General features: G+C 41.4%; 1 protein-coding gene and 1 long non-coding RNA gene across 5 annotated transcripts in view; both read left to right on the forward strand.

Annotated features, from left to right (window-relative positions):
• Positions 1–10,359, forward strand: part of LOC110741680 — a 165,423-nt gene extending 155,064 nt beyond the window's left edge. For all 4 annotated transcript variants that reach the window (XR_004178685.1, XR_004178686.1, XR_004178684.1 and 1 more), the window contains 2 exons: positions 8,581–8,723; positions 9,818–10,359. This is a non-coding gene — a long non-coding RNA (uncharacterized LOC110741680). The remainder of the gene's footprint in view (positions 1–8,580; positions 8,724–9,817) is intronic.
• Positions 10,360–13,605: 3,246 nt separating this feature from the next.
• The window catches only part of TNFSF11 (TNF superfamily member 11), a 36,933-nt gene continuing 32,250 nt past the window's right edge, over positions 13,606–18,288 (forward strand). The window contains exon 1 of the mRNA XM_003913817.5: positions 13,606–16,492. Within this exon, the coding sequence (XP_003913866.1) occupies positions 16,274–16,492 (219 nt within the window). The 5' untranslated portion in view covers positions 13,606–16,273. The remainder of the gene's footprint in view (positions 16,493–18,288) is intronic.

Here is an 18,288-nt window from a genome sequence, read left to right on the forward strand (position 1 = left end):
TGGGACACAGGGAGCCATGCTGTGTCTCACTGGGATGGGACCCTACAAGCCCCAGGTTCCATGGGGCACAGTTTTGGTGTGACTGGTGGGGTCCCTAGGGCCAACGGCCATCTCCTTTATCATCAGCCAAAAGTTGTGCAGGTTAAACTGATGGATTGGGGGAGGGGAATGGGTGATGAGGAGAGAGAAACACTCTCGAGTCCTTTCCTAAATGCCTTTTTCTGCCCCAGACTGTGGTAAAATAGAGCAGAGACCAGCTGGCCAGCCTTGTTTGTTTAAGTTGTTGACTAATCTCTGAGTTCATGTGCTGAGCTGGTTCATGAAGTTCTTGAACTTTTATTATCCTTGGACTTCTGACACAATGAGAATGAAATAAGAAACTGCTACTATATTTAAAAGCAGCCTATAAGATTGAGTGAATTAAATGTTTGACTTTGAATCCAAAGATTCAAGGAATTTAAAAAAGTTGTATAATATTCACTGGGAGTTACTCTGAGCCAGGCACTTATTTGAAATATAATGCTTTAAATGGAAAATGCTCATAAGCAAAAGTAAATAAGAGATTCTAAAAAGTAGATATAGATCTGAGCTCTCCATTGTGGCAGCCACATTTCAGGTGTCCATAGCCACACATGGCTAATGGCTGCCATATTGGACAGTACAGATAGAGAACATTCTCATCATTGCAGAATGTTCTAGTGAATACAGATAATGAACAATAAATATGGACTCATATAGAATATTTTTTATTTCAAAACATTTTGCAAACTGCAGTTTATGACACCTGGAAGGGCCAGTTAAGACTGCTAGTTTATATGTCAGGACTGGAAATAACCTTAAAGATTACTGAGATTAGCTACCCACCCAATGATTAATCCACTCTACAACTTCCCCACCAAGCCTCTGTCCATGTTGGGCTTGTAAATTCCAACAATAGACATTTACCTTCAAAGGCAGTAGATTTTATCTGAACTTTTGTAGTCCAAGATGGTTAGTATAATACAGTACATGGTTCTTAGAAATGCTAATTTTTCTTTGAAAATATTAAGAAATTTTATATTCTTATAAATTCCTTTAGAGATGAGTCATACAATTTCCATAAACATTGTGTATAGAAAGGGTAAATGTCAAATGTAGGTGTAAATGTCCAAAATAAAATGAGGTTATGCAGTCTGCCCACTTGTCCTGTGGTGTCCTTAAGTATGTTAATAATAATAACATAAAAGAGTTTAGGCATATTAACATGCTAACAGATGACTTACTGTGAACAAGGATCTTATGTATTTCTCAATAATTTTTTTCTCAAAAAAAATTTACAATCAAAAAATAAGTAAATGTTCTAGATAAAAGATTAATCTTACCTTTTATAATACACATCTTGAGAGAATTATAACCAATCACAGTAGAAATACTTAAATATTATCTTTCTTTTTTTTCTTTTCTTTTCCTTTCTTTCTTTCTTTCTTTTTTTTTTTTTTTTTTTTGAGACGGTGTCTTGCTCTGTCACCCAGGCTAGACTGCAGTGGCACATCTCGGCTCACTGCAACCTCTGCCTCCTGGGTTCATGTGATTCTCCTGCCTCAGCCTCCCGAGTAGCTGGGATTACAGGCATATACCACCACACTGGGCCACTTTTTGTATTTTTAATACAGACAGGATTTCACCATGTTAGCAAGGCTGGTCTCAAACTCCTGACCTCAAGTGATCCACCTACCACGGCCTCTCAAAGTGCTGGGATTACAGGCATGAGCTACCACGCCCGACCATATTTTCATAGAATGCCTCTACTTGAGTAAACAGGGTATGCTGATGTACTCCAACTTTTCCTCAAGGTCTTGCCATGGTCGGCACCATGGGCCTGAATGGGACCATCGCCCTGCTGAGGGGCCCCTGCTGGGCGAGCCTGCAGCTGTCCTATTGTGTGCTTCTTGTTTCCTGTGGGATTCTTCTGGCTCCTCCCCAGCTTTCACCTGTCATTTCTAACAGCCAGTGGCTGTCCTTTACTATAGGGGATGTCTAGCCTGTGCTTCGATTTTTCTCTCATTGCATATACACTGGATTTATTTTCAAAGATAAGAGTCAGAATGATTACTCAAGATTCATTATGCTGCCACTAAGGAAAGTGCACGGACTTTGTGACAGTGCTTTTCCTCGGTGCCTTTCCTCCTACTTACAGGGCTGACTGATGTTGATGGAAATCTGACGGGCTGAATAATGATGCTGTGTAGTAGTCATTGTAACAACAACAACAAAATCATAATAGTAAAAAGAAGAATGGTGAGAACAACAGCATGCATATATTAAGCACTGTTCTAAGGATCTGGTATAGATTGATTCATATTATACTTAACCCCATAAGTACTGAATCAGACCATTGCACCACTTAAGTGTACCAGCAGTGGGACCCTGTAACCACTCGCATTGAGTGTTTTGTCTTTCAAATGATGAAACTAAGGCACAGAAATATCAACCAGCCAGTAAGTGGCCGATCCTGGAATGAATCACAGGACATGTGGGCTCAGAGTCCCTCTTTTTAGCCACTTTGGTTTAGGATAGATTTCTAAAGCTTTCATTCTGTAATGGAGCATAAATATATTCATGTGTAAGACAATCACTTATTTCTATTCTGTTATTTTGCAGGGGGTGACTTTGGTAAAACCTGTGTACAGTTTCATGAGAGGGAGCGTGTTATAACAGAGAGATACGTAAGATCTCCACTCAGACAGAGCTGATGTGACATTGGTCCAGGCATTCAGTCCTTCTTAACAAAGCTCCATCTGGATCTCTCAGCTTTTACTCTTTTTCTTCTGCCTTTCCTAGAAGGCTGGCAGTACCTTGTTTGCATGTGATACATGTGTATTGTTGTGATGATGTCTGCCCCAGTGGGTATGTCTGATATGTGTTTGTTCAGAAACATCTTACCGTATCCATGTTTGCATCTGTATTACTGCTTTGATATTTTCAGATTCAGGAGGATCCACTGTATTCAACAACACTAATAAAGAGCCTACTACGTGCAGGCATTTTGCTAGGTGATGAGAGTACAAATGATGAATAATACAGATTCTGTATCTTCAAGGCTTTTATAATCTACTAGAGAAGACACTCATATAGTTAAAGTCACTGTAATGAGGAAAGTGATAGGATAAGGTGAATGATAGGCCGGACGCAGTGGCTCACATCTATAATTCCAGCAATTTGGGAGGTCAAGTTGGGCAGATTGCTTGAGGCCAGGAGTTCAAGACCAGCCTGGCCAACATGCTGAAACTCTGTCTCTACTAAAAATACAAAAATTAGCCAGGCATGGTGGCACACGCCTGTAGTCTCAGCTACTCGTGAGGCTGAGGCACAAGAATTGCTTGAGCCTGGGAGGTGGATGTTGAAGTGAGCCAAGATTGTACCACTGCATTCCAGCCTGGGTAATGTCTCAAAAAGGTAAAATAAAACAAATAAAAAATAAAGGTGAGTGAGGAGCAAGAGAGGAAGGTCTCTTAGAAAATTCTGGGAATTTGGGAACAGCAGGAAGGAGATATCCTCTGGGCTGAGGTTTGAAGGTTGAAGAGGGTTGTCAATGAAACAAACAGAAGCAGGAAAGGCCTCACCAGCATCTCAGATACTATGAGTGTGAAGTGGAGCTTGGCTAACCTGCTCTTCCTCCAGACAGTTTCATTTCAGCAAGTGGCACCAATTCAGTTGCCAAAGACAGAAACCTGTGTGGCATCTTTGACTCCTTCCTCTTCCTCACCTTGCCATGGCCAGTCAGTCACCAAACTCGATGGACTCCACTTGGGAGGACTCCACTCCTAAGTGCCTCTGAGACCCATTGCCTCTCTCCACCCCTTCTGCCACCACCATGCTCAGTCCTGGCCTGGATGTGGCCCGTGGTCTAGTGACCGGCTCTCTGAGTCCAGACTTGCTCTGCCCGTCTCTTTCTACCACCCTCCCACAAACCTATTCTCCACATTGCAGTCAAAGCACATTCTAAATTACACAACAGACATGTCACTTTCCTGCGAAAAAAAACTTTCAATGACTCTCCATTGCTCCCGAATAAAATTCAGATTTTTATTGTGAGTGACAAAAGCTTTGCGACTCAATCCCTGCTTGTTTTCTAGTCTCATTTTTCACTATTCTTCCTTCCACTCTGATCAAGCTACACGAAACTTCTTTCAGTTCCTTGAATACATCCTGTTTTGCTTCTTGGCTTTTATACGTGTGTCTTCCCACTTTGCTTGGATAACTGACTCATCCCACAAGCCTCATCTTAAATATGGCTTCCTCCAAAAAGTCTTTTCTGGACTCCCAAGTCTAGGTTAAGAACTTCTCTTATGTGCTCCCAGGACACATTTTACTTACTAATTACACTTTATGGTGAGCGCCTGTTTGCTTGTGGATCAGCATGTTAAAATGGAAACTAAATCCTAGGTGGCAAAAACTCCCATATTTCAAAGAAAGATACTTGTAGAGAAGGAATCTGGAAACCAAGTTAAGGATATACATAATTGAGGTTGAAGTAATCAAGCCATAGTTTGTTTAGAGAATCTGTGAGAGGGGCTTTGAGACAAGCAGTTGGAGAGGTTGATATTTGTTGTGAAGTTTCAGGTAACAAAGAGCCTGGGATTTGTCTCACATCTAAGAAGACTGAAAGCAAATGGTGTGGCTGAGGCTGCCTCTCTGGTGGCAGAGCTAAGACCAAGCTGCACCCAGTGAAAACAAACCGTGTTTTCGCTGACAACAAGGCAGAATGTGTACCAGGGATATGACGTGGGCAACCAGGAAGGGGATAGTCTGAGGATCATTTTTAAAGGGACCCCATCCAAGAAGGTTTCTAGCCAGAAGCAGGCTGTAGCCAGAAAAAAAGAATGAGAGGTACTATTAGTTGCAGAAATTGAGGAGAGAATTGTAAACAGTCAGCTAGGGAGAGGGAGTTTCAGTCAGATGTTTCCAGTGGGAAAATCGTTAAGAAAACACGAAGGAGTCCCATGAATGAAAGAATTCACTCTGAACATTTTACCAAGCTCAGAGAGCACCAACCCAGCTTATAACTTTACTAGTCAAATAAGACCCCTCCAGCTCCATCCTACCCACAGCAGGCTCCCCTTCCCATAGTAAAGTTTCCAGACTGAAAGTTCTGAATTGAGGGAGGGAAGAAGATTTGACTTGAAATTGAATCAAAGCTTTTATTATTAACTTGGACCTCTTCTTTTAATTTTTGAAATGAGTGTGTTCTCAGGACTAAAAGTGACCAGAGGACTTTTTATTATTTAAGTAAGAACAAAGAAATTAGGCTGGATGTGGTGGCTCACCAGCACTTTAGGAGACTGAGATGGGTGGATTACTTTAGGTCAAGAGTTCGAGACCAGCCTTGCCAACACGGTAAAACCTTGTCTCTACTAAAAATACAAATACAAAAATTAGCCGGGTGTGGTGGTGGACACCTGTCAGACAAGCTACTTGGGTGACTGAAGCTTGAACCCAGGAAGCAGAGGTTGCAGTGAGCTGAGATCGTTGTGAGCTGAGATCGTGCCACTGTACTCCAGCCTGGGCAACAGAGCAAAAACTCCGTCTCAAAAAAAAAAAAAAAAAAAAGAACAAAGAAATGATGAAACCTACCTGAGATTTCCAGCCAGAAGGAAAAAATATGGACTACTTGTTGGTTTTAAGGTTTTTTTCTTTGTCTTTGGGTTTTAGCAGTTTGATTATGGTGTAGCTAGGTGTAGATTTCTTTGTACATACCCACTTTGTGATTTTCTGACATTTTAAGTCAATGAGTTAATGTCTTTAATCAGTTTGGAAAGTTCTCACCACAATATACTTCTATGTTCCTTCTGTTGCATTTTTTTCCTGACCTTCTGGAACTCCAGTTACACATATGTTAGATCATTTCATAATGTCCTACGTATTTCTCATGTTTTCTTCTGTTTAACTTTCTAATTATTTTTCCTCTATTTTAGAAGTTTTCTATTGAATTGGCTTTGAATTCACTATTTTTTTTTGTTATCCAGTCTGTTATTGAGTCTAGTTAATTCTTAATTTTAGATATTTTATTTTTTTGTTCTAGAATATCCACATGCTTATTTTTAAAAACATACCATTTCTTTGTTGCAATTCTCTATCTCTTCATCCATTTTGTTTACCTTTGCCTCTGTTTTCTTCACTGTATGTATAAGAATTATTAAAAATTATTGTAGTCTGGGTGCAGTGGCTCACACCTGTAATCCCAGCACTTTGGGAGGCCGAGGCAGGCTGACCACCTAAGGTCAGGAGTTCGAGACCAGCCTGACCAATAATGGAGAAACCTCGTCTCTACTAAAAATACAAAATAGCCGGGCACGGTGGCATATGCCTACAATCCCACCTACTCGGGAGGCTGAGGCAGGAGAATTGCTTGAACTCGGAAGGTGAAGGTTGTGGTAAGCCGAGATGGCACCATTGCACTTCAACCTAAGCAACAAGAGTGAAACTTCGTTTCAAAAACAACTATATATATATTGCCTACTATTTCCAATATTTGGGTCATCTGTTGGTCTGTTTTTAATTGGATATGTTTTCCCTCTTCATTATGAACCATGCATTTCAGCTTCTTGTCATGTCATGTGATTTTGAAAATTGTATACCAAGCATTGTATATAAAAGAACTAATATAGATATTATTTTGCAGCTAAGGTGAGGACTTCAATCGAATCAGAAACTGAGCTGGGTTGTAGCTTTAAGTAGTTTCAGTGCAACTGTGGTTTCAAATATCTTGAAGGATATTTTTTTTGTGTTCTTATTTTGTTCTCTTTTTCTGGCAAGTTTCTCTCATACACTGGAAGATCTCTCTCTACCTTCCCAGCCCAGTTCCCCAGCCACTTTGCCCGGTACTCAACAAAAAGTCTGTAGGAGAAGAAGACCAGTAATTGGAGAAAATAGTTGGGCATTTGTAGATTTTAATCTGTAACATTAGCTCCAGTAAAATCTCCCTGCCTACAGCAAACTCAACACTACACCTATCTGTGTTTATGCTTGACATATGTTCCCAGGGAGGAAAGGGACCGTTAATCTTTCTTACCTAGAAAAGAATGTTCACGTGAAATTCTGTCCCTTTAGAATTTTTTTTTTTTTTTGCATTATCAGCTCATTGATAACTTTAAATATATATATATATACACACACACACACATACTAAAGAAAATATATATTTTTTTTCTGTAGTATATCTGGGTGGCTTTGTCTAGTTGTTACTGTTATGGTAATGCCACGGTCTGCTGAGATCTTCCATGTAATAAATAAAGCAGTTTACTGAATGGTTTTAAACTAAACTCTCACTGAAGGGAGGAAATAATATGCTTTGTTTTCTCTTTGCATCTATTAGGTTCTATTCTTTCAATGTTTCTACAACATTTGCCTTAGAGTGTGAGCTTTGTAGGCATGACAATTATCTATTTTATTCAGCATTATATCTCATGCCTACCAGAGTACCAGCCTCATAGTTGGTATGCAGTACATGTTTGTTGAATGACTAAATTATTAGCATGAACAGAGAAATAGAGGTTTGAAATGAATAGTATGACATACAAGAAAACTACAAGTTATTCGTTATGTTTTAAAACTAGAAATTTAAGTGCAAGGCAGTGATGAATGTTAAGGCTAAAGACAGAGATGGGAAAAAAATTAAGGAAGAGTTTGTAAAGAGCCTGGACTTTATCTTAAGTGTTGGTAGGCTGCTGAGTGGTTTCAAGAGGGGAAGTTATACATACAGTTGTTCATGAAAAATAGATCAATCTGGAAGATGGGTTTAAGTGAGAGGAGACTGCTGGAAGGATGAAAGGGAAGCCATTTTAGTACTTAGGCAGGAAATGATGAGAGGCTCGTTTACAGACAAGAAGAAGGGAACAAGCACTCTGGGAATATGGCAGCATAGGCTTATTCCTTGACACCCTCCCACTCCCATCTCAATAACACAGAGAGTATGTGGGGATGCGAAGTCTACCTGAGGCTTTAGGACCTAAGGAGACAGTATAGGAACAGAAGAGCACAGGCCAACTTCTGGACAAAATTATTTACAGCAATGAGCAGACCTAAGTATTAGTAGATTTGGGGAAGTCTGAAAAGAGAATCAATCCCATAGCTTATTGAGAGACTATAATCACTTGGCCAGGTGATCCTTATGCATCCCGAGAGACATATGGAATCCACTTGAAATTTCCAGCCCTGAGAGAGCCCCAGTCCTTCTTAAGCTGCCATCCTGGTGAGGAAGCACCTTCCTTACCCCTCACTTCATGGATGTCTACCATTGCCTAAGACCCTTCTAATAATCTGACATACCAGAAGCAATGGAGACCGACACCATTGGACATTGGTAGGAAAAGAAAGGTCAGGTATCACCCAAAGGGTCTCGGGAGCTTGCAAGAGGGACTTGAATCAAATAAACTCAGCAGCTTGTTGACCGAGAAGGTTTGGTAAAGAAACAGGTGAATTTATAAATGATTGTAAGGAGAATTATTGAGGAGGTACAAAAAGCTATTGTGAAAGACCAATTGAAAAGAAAAAAAGGATTTCTTGAAATAAAATTTAATTTTGGACTTTAAAATCCAACAGATTGCCTGAATAATGGAACAGAAACTGCTGAAAAATTGAACATAGATCTAGATCAAATGAAGGAACATACTCAGGATGAAAATGTAAACAAAGACCAGGCACGGCGGCTCATGCCTGGAATCTCAGCACTTTGTGAGGCTGAGGTAAGCAGATACTTGAGGTAAGGAGTTCAAGACTAGCTTGGGCAACAGAGCGAAACTCCATCTCTACTAAAAATACAAAAATTAGCCAGGCATGGTGGTACATGCCTGTAATCCCAGCTACTCAGGTGGCTGAGGCAGGAGAATTGCTTGAACCCGGGAGGCAGATGGTACAGTGAGCCGAGATCACGCCACTGCACTCCAGCCTGGGTGACAGAAAAGACTCCGTCTCAAAAATAAATAAATAAATACATAAATAAAATGAAACAGCACGTTAAACAATGTATTATGGAAGACCTAATATGGTAAAAATAAGGGTTTCAAAGAAGAAATTATTAAAAAATTATTTTCTGAGGAAAACTCAGACAGATTCTGGAAACATTTAGGAAATGAATACAATAAGACCCTTTGATATTATTTAATTATGTTTTCAGAAACAGCGACAATCTCTCTAATTAATTTTTGTATTTCCCAAAAGTTTATTTAAAAGCTGTAATACTTTAGATTAATTTTATTTTAGGAATAAGTCTGAGATAATATTAATGAATTAAAAACCTATCATACAGAGTTGCTTTCTAGTAAGTAGGAGATAAAATTACTCTAAATATTTCTAGCATTGTGCATAGAAGAGATAAACAGTTATGGACAGGTTTACTTCCTTCATACATGACCAAGATTTTTTTCCTCCCCCACCTCCCATCCAGTTTTCCGTGATGTCTGATAATTTACCATTAAAAATGCACTCCTTTAGGGGTGAGAGCTAAAAATAAAATCCTAAGCCTCCAACCAACCGAATAGGCCCTGTTTGGCCAAGGGGACCTCAGAGAAACCTTAAAATAATAATAATAAAAAGACGCACCTGAGTTCCCAACCATGATGGGATGGTAGGTCAGATGCCTCATTATATTCCCTTCCTTTTGCTGTTTAGACACAACAGTTGACAGCATTAATGTTAAAACAGAGATCATAAGAGTGACAGAATAGACTGTTTATGGCAATAAGATACCAAATTGTAAACAAGACCTATGGCCATGCCAGGCAAGGGTTAAGTCACACGCTTTGCACTTAACGAATAAACTGTGTTCTAATTCCCACAGGGTTTCTTCTCCCTCTTTCTCCAGCAGCTAAACAACACTGGCTTTGAGATCAATGATGTTGAAGCAGTTACAGCTCCCCAGCATCAGACACTGAATAACTGAGCCCCCACCTGTTACACAAGCCACAGTGACAGCTTTGATTGGACAAGAGACTGATTTCTGTAATTTTCTCCTGATAAGAGACCACCAACCATGGACTGGTTCTGGCTGGTTAAAAGGATGCACATTTGAGCACCTTCCTGTCCCTTCTTCAACTAATTGTATACATTTAAATGTTAAATCTCCATCCCAATGGAACTTGGGACGCAGGTAACATGCATGTTTGCCTATCATGCATGCTCACGCCCTTTCATGAATATTCATAGCTCTTCCTATGTCCTGTTGACTATGTATACTTTGCCAACCCCTTCAGCTTAAATTCCTGTGTTACTCTTCCCTCTGTTGAAGGGCTTGCTTTAGGTTTTTTCCAGTGACAGGCTGCCCTTCCTGCCTCCAAGTTGTAATTCCATTCTTAGGAAATAAAACTCACCTTTCTAAATTTATAAATTGTGTGATTTAAGGTAACAAGGGTAAGGTAGTATATTTCCAGAAGACTGCCAATATAAAATTTTAATTCAATTGCCCATGGACACAGTCAATGTTAATTTGTTATCACTTATTAGTTAATTTGTTAGCTGAAGGGAATGTAATAAGACCAAGTTGCTTGTAAAGGGTAATAGGTAAGCTGGATTAGATTATTAGGGAGGCCAGTCCTATGTGAGAGGTTTCACTGGGTTTTCAGTGGGCAGCCTATGAGCCCAGACCTGAAATCAGAAGAGGCGGGAACAGAGAGAAAAGGAAGAAGAGTGATCAAAGGACAGATGGTAAGTACCAAAGACAAAGCCCACCAGTTTCATAAAGTTGCTCAGGCTGACCCCATTTCCAGGGTAAGATATTTTCACATACTTATTACTTATGATTATATACATTTTAAAAATTGTTATTAGCATGAGGGGCTGCATATATATTTTGTAATACCCACACTTATAAATTAGTTGTAACTGGCTTCAGATTTAGCAAGTATATTATACAGGGTCCTGGCAGGAAATAGGTGGCAAATCCAAAGGATTTAACTGAAAAGATTTTAATTTGAAGAGTCGCGGTCAGGGTTAAGCACATTAACAAGGGATGGTAAGGAACCCAGGGGCCAGCAAAAGTGGGATGGCTTTCCCACACTGCAGTAGGTTGATTAATGCCCTCCGCCACCAAGGAATCCATATCCTAAGTCCCAGACTCTCTGAATATGTTACCTTACATCACAAAATGGACTTTGCATATGTAATCAAGTTAAGGATCTGGAGATGCAGAGATGATCCTGGATAGTCTGGGAGGGCCCAATGTAATCACAAGGGTTCTTAATATAAGAGGAAGATATTAACCAGGCGCGGTGGCTCACGCCTGTAATCCCAGCACTTTGTGAGGCTGAGGTGGGTGGATTGTGAGGTCAGGAGATGGAGACCATCCTGGCTAACACAGTGAAACCCTGTCTCTACTAAAAATACAAAAAATTAGGCGGGCCTGGTGGCGGGCACCTGTAATCCCAGCTACTCGGGAGGCTGAGGCAGGAGAACGGTGTGAACCCCAGAGGTGGAGCTTGCAGTGAGCCAAGATCTTGCCACTGCACTCCAGCCTGGGCGACAGAGCGAGACTCTGTCTCAAAAAAATAAAAATTAAAAAAAAAAAAAGAGGGAGACATTAGAGTCAGAGAGAAGTTGTGAGGACAGAATCAGAGATCAGAGACTGGAGTAATGAGGTTTGGAGATGAAGGAACCAAGGAATTTAGGTGACCTCTAGAAGCTGGATCCTCTCTGGAGTTCAGCAAAGTGAAAAGTGTGTCATAATGATAACGAATGACTTCCTTTTTCATTTTCGTTCCTACAGTGAAGTTTTCTAGAGGCTGCATGATGTGCAATATTGTAGCAGAGTGAGTACAGGACTGAATGTGACTCTATCAGGCCAATAGCAGAGATGTGAAAAAATGTAAAACAGTGGCACGTTTCTCCCTACTTATTTTTTGAAAATCTGTTTTTTTAAATAAAATAATTTTATAAAAGTATTATGAGTCAGTTATAAAATTATATTAACATTATATTAACATGCTAATATGGTAAAATTTTCTGCTTGGATTTTGATTACACCGAATATTTATAAATATAACTCACACAAATAAAAGCTCTTTGTTGTTCTCAATAATTTTGAAGAATGTAAAAAGTTTGAAAATTGCTGACCTAGCAAATGACTGATCATGAACAGCTAGTATTTGTACCTGCCCAGCAGTGCGGCAATTCCTCATCCTTCTCATAGCTGCACTTTAATTTTCCTTTGACAAATATCTCTGCCTCCTCTCAGTCCATGACATGAGGTTCACATGGGGTTAACTTAATTCCCTGGCTCAAGGGAAAGGCACTTAATTCAGACTTGTATCCAGCCATTCCTGAAGCTAGACTTAGCCCTAGTTTTCAATAACATGAACCAATCCATTTTCACATGAGTCCAAAAGAATTCTATGTTAATACACTAAGGTACTAGGAAATAGAGTTTGAGAAATGTTGATCTAAATATTGTGTTATTTATAGTGGAGTATTGACATAAACTTTGAATCTTCAATTATGTTCTGGGGTCTTGGCATCTCTTAATACCTATTAGCTTACAAGGCTTTCACTTAACTATTTTATTTAACTATTTTGTTCACATTAACTATTTTATAATTTTGATAAAGAATTGATTAATATATTGTTAAAATAAATATATTAATGAATGTATGATAAATAAGACAGACATGCAATTGGGAAGACATGTTAATAATACAATCACTCTCAGCTTAGGATAGCTTCTGGCCACTTTCTCTCTGGGTGGTGGTTACTCTGGGAGTAGTTCAAATCATTATCTTTGCCTAAGAGCTTTCTCTGACTCCCCACATTTGCATTGTACTTGCAAAGTCCAAGTACAATGAGAGTCTTATAATAATACTAGGGTCTAAAGACCTAATTGTATACATTTAAATGTTAAATCTAACATTTTTAATCTCCAGTCTAAAGACCCTAGTATCATTGTAAGATTCTCATTGGACTTGCACTTTGCCTTCAAAGTACTAATCACGGTTTTGTTAGTGATTTGTGTGATGATTTGTTGAATCTTTTTTTTTTCCCCACTAAGGTGTAAGCCCCATGTTCTATCTTGATCACCACGTTTCTAGGATCCAGCCCAGTGCTGGCATATAGGGGTTCTCTCTGACATATCTGTAGAATAAAATGAAGAAATGCGTGAGTGACATGACAGGAGAATTTAAGGGTGCCATGGGAGCATAAAACAGAGGGAGCCACCTGGGTTAGGAGACCTGAGAAAGACTTCTAGAGAAGCAACATTTGAGCTGAGTAAGGAAAGACAAGTGGGAGAGTCCTCCAGGTGTAGGAGTTGGAGAGAGGAGTACTCCAGTTAAGGGTAAGCATTTGAAGCTGATATAGAAAAGGAGTCTTGAGCCAGCTTGTGAAGGAACATTAGACGGTTTTATTTTTATCTTTTTTTTTTTTAAATTTTTGAGACAGAATCTTGCTCTGTCTCCCAGGCTGGAGTGCAGTGGCATGATCGTGGATCACTGCAGCTTTGACCTCCTAGGCTCAAGCGATCCACCTATCTCAGCCTACTGAGTAACTGGGACCACAGATGTGCACCAAAATGCCTGGCTAATTTGTTCATTTTTTGTAAAGATTGGGTCTCCCTGTGTTCCCCAGGCTATTCTCAAACTCCTGGGCTCCAGTGATCCTATGCCTCGGCCACCCAAAGCATTGGGATTATAGAAGTGAGCCACTGCGCCTGGCCTATTGACGGTTTCTAATTTCCAGAGTTTCGACTTTATACCAACAACTCTTAGAAGCCATTAAAGAATTGCAGGTATGGAAATGACATATACTTTTTTTTTAAAGAAGAAAATCCTGATCAGTATGCACAAAATTCTTCAGAAGGCAAGTGTGATTCATTCAGATAAGATGTAGTGTGGCTTAGACTGGGAGACTGGCAGAGGCTTTGAAGATTCTTTTGCTCATATTTTATTCAGCGAGTATTTACTATGCACCTACTGTAGCAGGCAACAACATTTTAGGAAATGGTGAATGTTATAGAGGTGAATAATACAGCAGGAGTCCTTGAACATATGGAGTTTACCTATTAATTGGAGAGTGAATGTTGACAAAGGAATAAGTAAATACACAGGCAAGAAAAATACATTACCTGTGAAAGAGCAGCAGGTAGACTGACAGTGGAGTATCTAATACAGTCTATGGAAGCCAGAATATAGTAGGATGACAGTTTTGGAGTGCTAGTAGAAATGTCATATGAAGAACTCTGTAGGAATGTAACATATGGTCCCATATATGAAGCTCCTGGGTCAAGCACACCTGAACATGATTTGAGGGACTTTCTTGTAACCTGAGGATCAAGATGTCAAGGAATTAAAAAGATGTATAAAACATTGTATAAAAACCCATTAAAAAGAATGGAAGACACTATAGTAAAGTCATTGTGGGTTTAGCTGTTATAACACATTTTTAAAATCTTTGATCCCAATAAATATTTATAAGAAAGAAGAAATATGGAATTATTTCCTGAGTCAAGGAGGGAGGAGAGAATGAGGAAAAAGAGGAGGAGGAGGAGGAGAAGAAGAAGACAATAAACCTACTTCCCAAAGTTAACAAACAAAAAATAGGAAGAGGCCAAAGACTACAAGTAGTAGAAGATTAACATCAAGTGTTTGTATGTTTGAGTTCGAAAATTTTTTGTCCCTTCTCCACCAAGCTAGATACACATATAAATGCTAAAGGCATTTTTGAATTTGAATAGATCATTTTCTTTGTATGGGTGCCTTTAAAAAAAATCCAACCTGGTCACTGTTCCTTAACATTTACTGAGGTCTAAGTGTTCAATTTAGAACACATGCTTTAATAACTCGGAGACCTGTCATTTGTCACAAATCTTGCCTAGAGAAGTACTCATTAGCGAATTAGGCAGAAAGAGGATGCAAAATAAAAAGGCATAGTAGTCCCTTGATATCCATGGAAGACTGGTTCCAGGACACCACCAAATCCCTACCCGCAAATACCAAAATCCATGGATGTTCAAGTTTCTTAACATATCATGGCATAGTATTTGCTTTTAACCTACAGACATCCTCCCATATACTTGAAATTATCTCTAGATTGTTTATAATACTTAATACAATGTAAATGCTATGTAACTAGTTGTGAATCATTTAGGAAATGATCACAAGAAAAAAAGTCTACACGTTTAGTCCAGACACAGCCATCCTTTTTTTTTTTTTTCCAAATATTTTTGATCCATGGCTCACTGAACCCACAGATGTGGAACCCATGGATACTGTGGGATGACAGTATTAATAAAAAAGTGGAAACATCCTAAGTTTCATGGGTGTGTAAATTGGTCAGCAACCTCCTTCTGAAGTATCAGAATTTTGTGAGCAATGTTAATATTTTTGTTTTCTCACTAAGGGCCACAGTTCTGAATAGAGGTTTTTAAAAAGCCCTAGCAAGGTTTCTTTAGCAATGAAACTAACATTTAACTATATTATCAGCTTCGTGTTACATCTCTTTCCTGACGGTTGGGTGAGCCCTCCTTGGATGCTTGCTTCTGGCTACACACCCCTTTACCCTTTTCTCTGCACCGTTTTCACCTTTATAAAGTCAGAGTTGGTGTCTATAGGCTCTCTACTGCCACATTCAAGACCTGCCTCACTCAGTATCACGTTCAAGATGCAGAAATAGGGATATGGGAAGGGGATTCTGGAATTTTCGAAGTCTTCGAAAATACTTTGAGAAACTTTATTTGGAAGCACTTTGGGGGGCGAGGTTGGACAGGAAGGGTCTTCAGAGACCATCAAATTCAACTTTCTAAATCCTAGGGAGGAAACCGAGACTCCAGGATGTGAACTGCAGGAGAAATGTCTGAGGTGCAATCCTTATCCTTTAGCAAAGGTCTCCTCTGCGTCTTCCTTAGGCCATCTCTTGGACCTCCAGAAAGACAGCTGAGAATGGCAGGCGGAGTCTGGAACCACTGGAGTCGCCCCCAGCCTCCTCCTCGAAGGGCCCCCACGAAGGAGGCCCTTCAGTGACAGTGATTGAGAGAGAGGGAGGGCGAAAGGAAGGAAGGGGAGCCAGAGGTGGGAGTGGAAGAGGCAGCCTCGCCTGGGGCTGATTGGCTCCCGAGGCCAGCGCTCTCCAAGCGGTTTATAAGAGTTGGGGCTGCCGGGCGCCCTGCCCGCCTGCCCGCGCGCCCCAGGAGCCAAAGCCGGGCTCCAAGTCGGCGCCCCACGTCGAGGCTCCGCCGCAGCCTCCGGAGTTGGCCGCAGACAAGAAGGGGAGGGAGCAGGAGAGGGAGGAGAACGCCGGAGCCAGAGGGCCGAGCGCCATGCGCCGCGCCAGCAGAGACTACACCAAGTACCTGCGTGGCTCGGAGGAGATGGGCGGCGGCCCCGGAGCCCCGCACGAGGGCCCCCTGCACGCCCCGCCGCCGCCTGCGCCGCATCAGCCCCCCGCCGCCTCCCGCTCCATGTTCGTGGCCCTCCTTGGGCTGGGGCTGGGCCAGGTCGTCTGCAGCGTCGCCCTGTTCCTCTACTTCAGAGCGCAGGTGAGTGGCCACATTCCCATGGGCGCGCGGCCGGGAGCGCCCTTCTCGTTCCCCTGCACTTGAAAACTGAGTCCGGCCGCGGGGCTGGGCTCCCCAGAGCTTGCATATTCAGGAGGGGGAAAGTGACTCTGAGAGAGGGAGTGTCGAGTTTGGGGACAACTTGGCGCGGGGCTGTCGGGCGCACTTTGCTGTCTCTGGGCGCACTCTGCTCTCTCTCCGCGCACGCACCCCAGCTCCGCGGTGCGCCGAGAGCAGGCTCCCCTGGCCAGACGATGGGTTTGAATCTCACCCCGTCCCCAGGCTGGGAAACAGCACTGGCCTCTCACCTCTTCTGGTAGTGATTGCATGCTTTTTCTCCCTGTCATTTCTCACTTGAAGTTAAGAATCAACTTCTGTTCATGTAGGAAAAAAATTGAGCGCCTTCACTTGGGCATCTACCTTTCTCTTCCCACCCACCACCCGGCGGATTTCGGTGCCTGCGCCTGGCTGCTCTGCAGGTGTGCTGGGGCCCCAGGGCTGGAGGGCTGCGCAGAGCGGGAGGTCGCGGTGCTCGTGCCCAGGTCGCCCAGTGGGTGGGCAGAATGACACGGCGCGACCAGAGAGGCGCGGGCTCGGCATGGGGGCTCTGCGGCTGTGGCGCTGTCCTGTGGGGGTGAAGGAAGAAGGACAGCCCCACGTGCCTGTCAGGGAGGTGGGCGGAGGAAGGAAGCGAGGTGTGTGTGATGGCACGGTGTTACTACAGTCTAGCAAATAACCAACCTTCGAAAAGATGAAGAGGTTTTTTGCACGACGGCTAGGAACTGCAGGGAGATAGTAGGAAGGAAGGGGTAAATTTGTAATATTATGCTTTCTGGTGGTTTATGCTCTTGTGTTTTCTTGGAAATTGCAGTGCAGTTGGTTGGATTCATTCAAATATTCTTGTCTGGTGCTGTGAACTCTTTCTCAGAGGAAGTGGGGGGCTGACTGTGCATTTTTTTTTATGGGAAAAGAAAGTTGGGTTTGGACTACATTCGTTTTCAGATTCAAAGGTGATTACTAAACCAAACGGGATGCATCAAAACATGGCATTGCTTGGATTGTATGGTTTTTTGACATGTGCCAATGTCTCGAACTCCATTACTTTTAATCATAGGCTTTTTGTTAAGAATTCATTATCCGCTGGTTTGCATTTTCTAGAACTAGTGTGATTACCTACTAAAAGTAGAAATGCAATGAGCCACACTTAAGAAAATCTGCATTAAATATAATCTACCCATTGAGAGTTTTTTTCTAAAAAGACAACTTTTGAGTGATTTACTTGCAACACAGATAACACAAATCTATGTGAAAGTGACTAAACGTCTTTCTTTCATTGGAGTGTGTTGCAATAAGAATGGTTTACCCATTTTCCCATCCAGCATTTTGTTAATAATCATCCCACTTAGTGCTTGTGCATGGAGTGCCAGCATTGTGCATGGCACCATCACATGCCATGGAATGAGTTAAGAATCATTTATTCAACACACAGTGTCCACTTACTATGGGCATGGAGCCGAGGGGCCTAATAAAACCATTAAAATTCTTAGTCAAACAAAATAGCAACATTCAGAAAAGGGATCAAAGAGGCAGTAGTTCTCCACTGTCTATCTTTTCTAACACCTTAGGGATACGGCATTTTCATTGCCATAACAGTGAAGAGTGTCCAATGTTGAAAGAGCAGTCGGAAATGAAGGAGTTCTAGGAACCATGAACAGCTTGACTTGGCAGGAGCTGTGGAAATCGGTGGCATGGCTATGTAGGAAAGAGTGACCTGCTGG

This window comes from Papio anubis, chromosome 15 (assembly GCF_008728515.1).
Source record: "Papio anubis isolate 15944 chromosome 15, Panubis1.0, whole genome shotgun sequence".
NCBI classification, from domain to species: Eukaryota; Metazoa; Chordata; class Mammalia; order Primates; family Cercopithecidae; genus Papio; species Papio anubis.